Raw genomic sequence first — 2,924 nt, 5'->3', positions numbered from 1 at the left:
GGGGGGGTGTAACTCACGCTCCAGACTGGACCTTGAGGGAGCCCACTTCATTGTTGCACCAGCCCATGGCTTGCAGGGATGGGTAGTCGTCGCTCAGCTCGCCCTTCCGAGCCAGGAAGTTCTCACGCTCGAAGATGGTCATGCGACACTCTCGATGGTTCTAACGAACACAACGCACACTCAGACTGGGCTGTTGTGGAAGGTTGGGGGGCGTCGGCGGGCACTCACCGCGCAGGCGATGGGCCTGAAGGAGGTCAACCTCTCGATGTGATACGCGTTGCTTCCCCCGAAGGCGTCGCACTGCGGGTACTCGCCGCGCTCCAGGACGAACTGTTGGCCTTGGAAGGAGGCGTGCTCATAGCCCACCCAGCTGCAAGACAGCAAACGGGGAGGCCGTCAGCGCGGGTGCCCGTGTGTGCCTGTGACGTGCGTGTGCGCGCGCACTCACGCGCCACTCTCCACGCGCAGCGAGCGCACCGTCTCGAAGCCCAACTCCATCACGTTGGTGCACTCCGACGTGAACTCGTGGCGGCGACCCTGGAAGCATTCCTCGTCGAACACGATGATCTGCGCGGGCGCGCGGCCACATCATCATCACCTTCGCCACCATCATCATCATCGTCATCGTCATCATCATCATCATTGTCATCATTTTTCATTTGTAATGTACAAGCTGAGGTTCCAATAACCAGGTCCTCCATGACATCAGCAAAAACTTCCATGTTATTACGGGGTCTCCAAGGTTATCCCTTACTACTTGTTACATGCTATTACATGGTTATTACAGGCCAAAAAAACATTATTATTATTTCATGTCTATTACCAGTTATAATCCGCATGGCTATTAGTATGTTACACATTATTAAATGGTCATCACTGTTATAATGTGTTATTGCTGTTAATTATTATTACATTATTCTTATATTATTGTTATGAGACTATTACATAGGTCATCATTTTCACCAGGATCATGGTTTCAATATTCTGGTCCTCCATAACATTAGCAAACTAATGAAGCAGCATAATGCCCTACTTACCTTCCAGTGGCCGGAGAACTTGGTGCACTGGTGCGTCATATCTATGAGGAGGGGTGACATAGTTTGCACATTGTCTTCACATGTTGGAACATGGTAATTAGGAAATTATTTAATCTTTTCTTTTGTTGTTTTGTTATTGTGTCTTTGTCCGTGTGCTCCTGACACCACATCATTTTTCCCTCTTGGTAAAATAAAGAGGTTTTAATCCTTTTTTTGGTTTACATCATTTGTAATGGCGCTACATGTTATGACATGGGCATCCATGTTCTGACGATTAAATGTTACACACATGGTTATTATGTGATTATTACATGTGAAAATGTGGTATTACATGGTTATTACATGTCAATATTTCACGTTATTTGACGTGAGACTCTATTAAATATAATATGGTTATCGCCACATCAGCATGTGCTACAATGTAGTAAATACATGTTAAAATAGTCAGAAGTTACACACAAACTTCAAACCATGGTCACACTGTAACGGCTGTATGGTATTATGTGATTATTACATGTGAAAATGTGGTATTACATGGTTATTACATGTCAATATTTCACGTTATTTGACGTGAGACTCTATTAAATATAATATGGTTATCGCCACATCAGCATGTGCTACAATGTAGTAAATACATGTTAAAATAGTCAGAAGTTACACACAAACTTCAAACCATGGTCACACTGTAACGGCTGTATGGTTGGATGAGTGCAAATGTTCAAATGTGGGGATGCAACTGGGCGAAGGACTCACCTGCCGGCGGTGCTCTTTGCTGCTGGTGAGGGTGAGTGAGAGGAGCCGGGCGCCGCCCTCCCTTTTAAAGCCTTCCCTGGCGGGGGGCCACCACGAAAGGCCCCGCTCAGCAATAGGACTGGCCTCACTCTATCTCTCTCTCTCTCTCTCCATTAAAATAGCCGTCAGTGAATGTGATCATCAAATAGCTGCTGAGGAATGTGATGATGTGCGATTTTAGATTAAATTAATCGGTGATTGATTTGATCACAGGTTAGCTGTTATCGCTTCATTGGTGCTTTCGTGGAAATCGCTGAGAGGAGATAACACATTTGGTGGATTTTCGGATAGTTTGAGTTTCGGATACGCAGCACCTTTTTTTGCATTGTGATTTTTTTTTTTTTTCCTTGGCAGAAGTGAAAAGTTCTTGTCTTTGTTGTGTGTGCATTTGAAAATAGGGCGATTTTTTTTCTCGTGCGTATAATAACTCGGATTTGCAAAGATGTGCACGTTGGAAAGGTTTCGGACCACGTGAGCGGAATGACCTGGGTACAGACGTCATGTGCGTGTGATGCAAGCGCACTTAGCATGTAGCGCACCTCCTCAGACGCTTCTGGCATTGATGGCCAAAGCGACGGGAAGCCAATCGAGGTCGTCCTTCGGACAGCATGGGGTGCCGAGGGCCAACTTCCAAATTAAAAGGCCAACCAACAATGGCATTTGCGAGGCTTTTATTTTGTATGTGGGCCTGCGACGTTCAGCGTAAAGCACAGGATGAAGACCGATTGCGGCAGCTGTCTTGCCTTGCGTTTGGCCAAAGCGACGGGAAGCCAATCGAGGTCGTCCTTCGGACAGCATGGGGTGCCGAGGGCCAACTTCCAAATTAAAAGGCCAACCAACAATGGCATTTGCGAGGCTTTTATTTTGTATGTGGGCCTGCGACGTTCAGCGTAAAGCACAGGATGAAGACCGATTGCGGCAGCTGTCTTGCCTTGCGTTTTTCTGACCGAAACTGCAACGTTCAATAGAGCCCCACCCCCCCTCCCCCCCAAACTGCTTTTTTTGTTCTGGTTTGTATACAGGTTGTGATTGGAAATGAGAAACGTATTTCAGTTGCCTTAGCTGCTGAAAGCGGGAACGGCGGAATCACGGAAA

The 2,924-nt window shown here is 46.6% G+C and overlaps 2 protein-coding genes across 3 annotated transcripts in view; both read right to left on the bottom strand.

The window, feature by feature from the left end:
• Positions 1–2,924, bottom strand: part of grk3 (G protein-coupled receptor kinase 3) — an 87,317-nt gene that overhangs the window by 61,340 nt on the left and 23,053 nt on the right. The window lies entirely within an intron of this gene.
• Positions 14–1,843, bottom strand: cryba4 (crystallin, beta A4). The gene is made up of 5 exons (XM_019890198.1): positions 1,791–1,843; positions 1,038–1,078; positions 449–567; positions 229–370; positions 14–160 (listed from the first exon to the last, which is right to left on the bottom strand). The coding sequence occupies exons 2-5, from the start codon at positions 1,074–1,076 to the stop codon at positions 14–16; spliced, it is 447 nt and encodes a 148-aa protein (XP_019745757.1). The 5' UTR covers positions 1,077–1,078; positions 1,791–1,843.

The sequence above is a fragment of the Hippocampus comes genome, unplaced genomic scaffold, assembly GCF_001891065.2.
Source record: "Hippocampus comes isolate QL1 unplaced genomic scaffold, H_comes_QL1_v1.1 scaffold185, whole genome shotgun sequence".
NCBI classification, from domain to species: Eukaryota; Metazoa; Chordata; class Actinopteri; order Syngnathiformes; family Syngnathidae; genus Hippocampus; species Hippocampus comes.
This window is presented reverse-complemented; position numbering and strand designations above follow the sequence as displayed.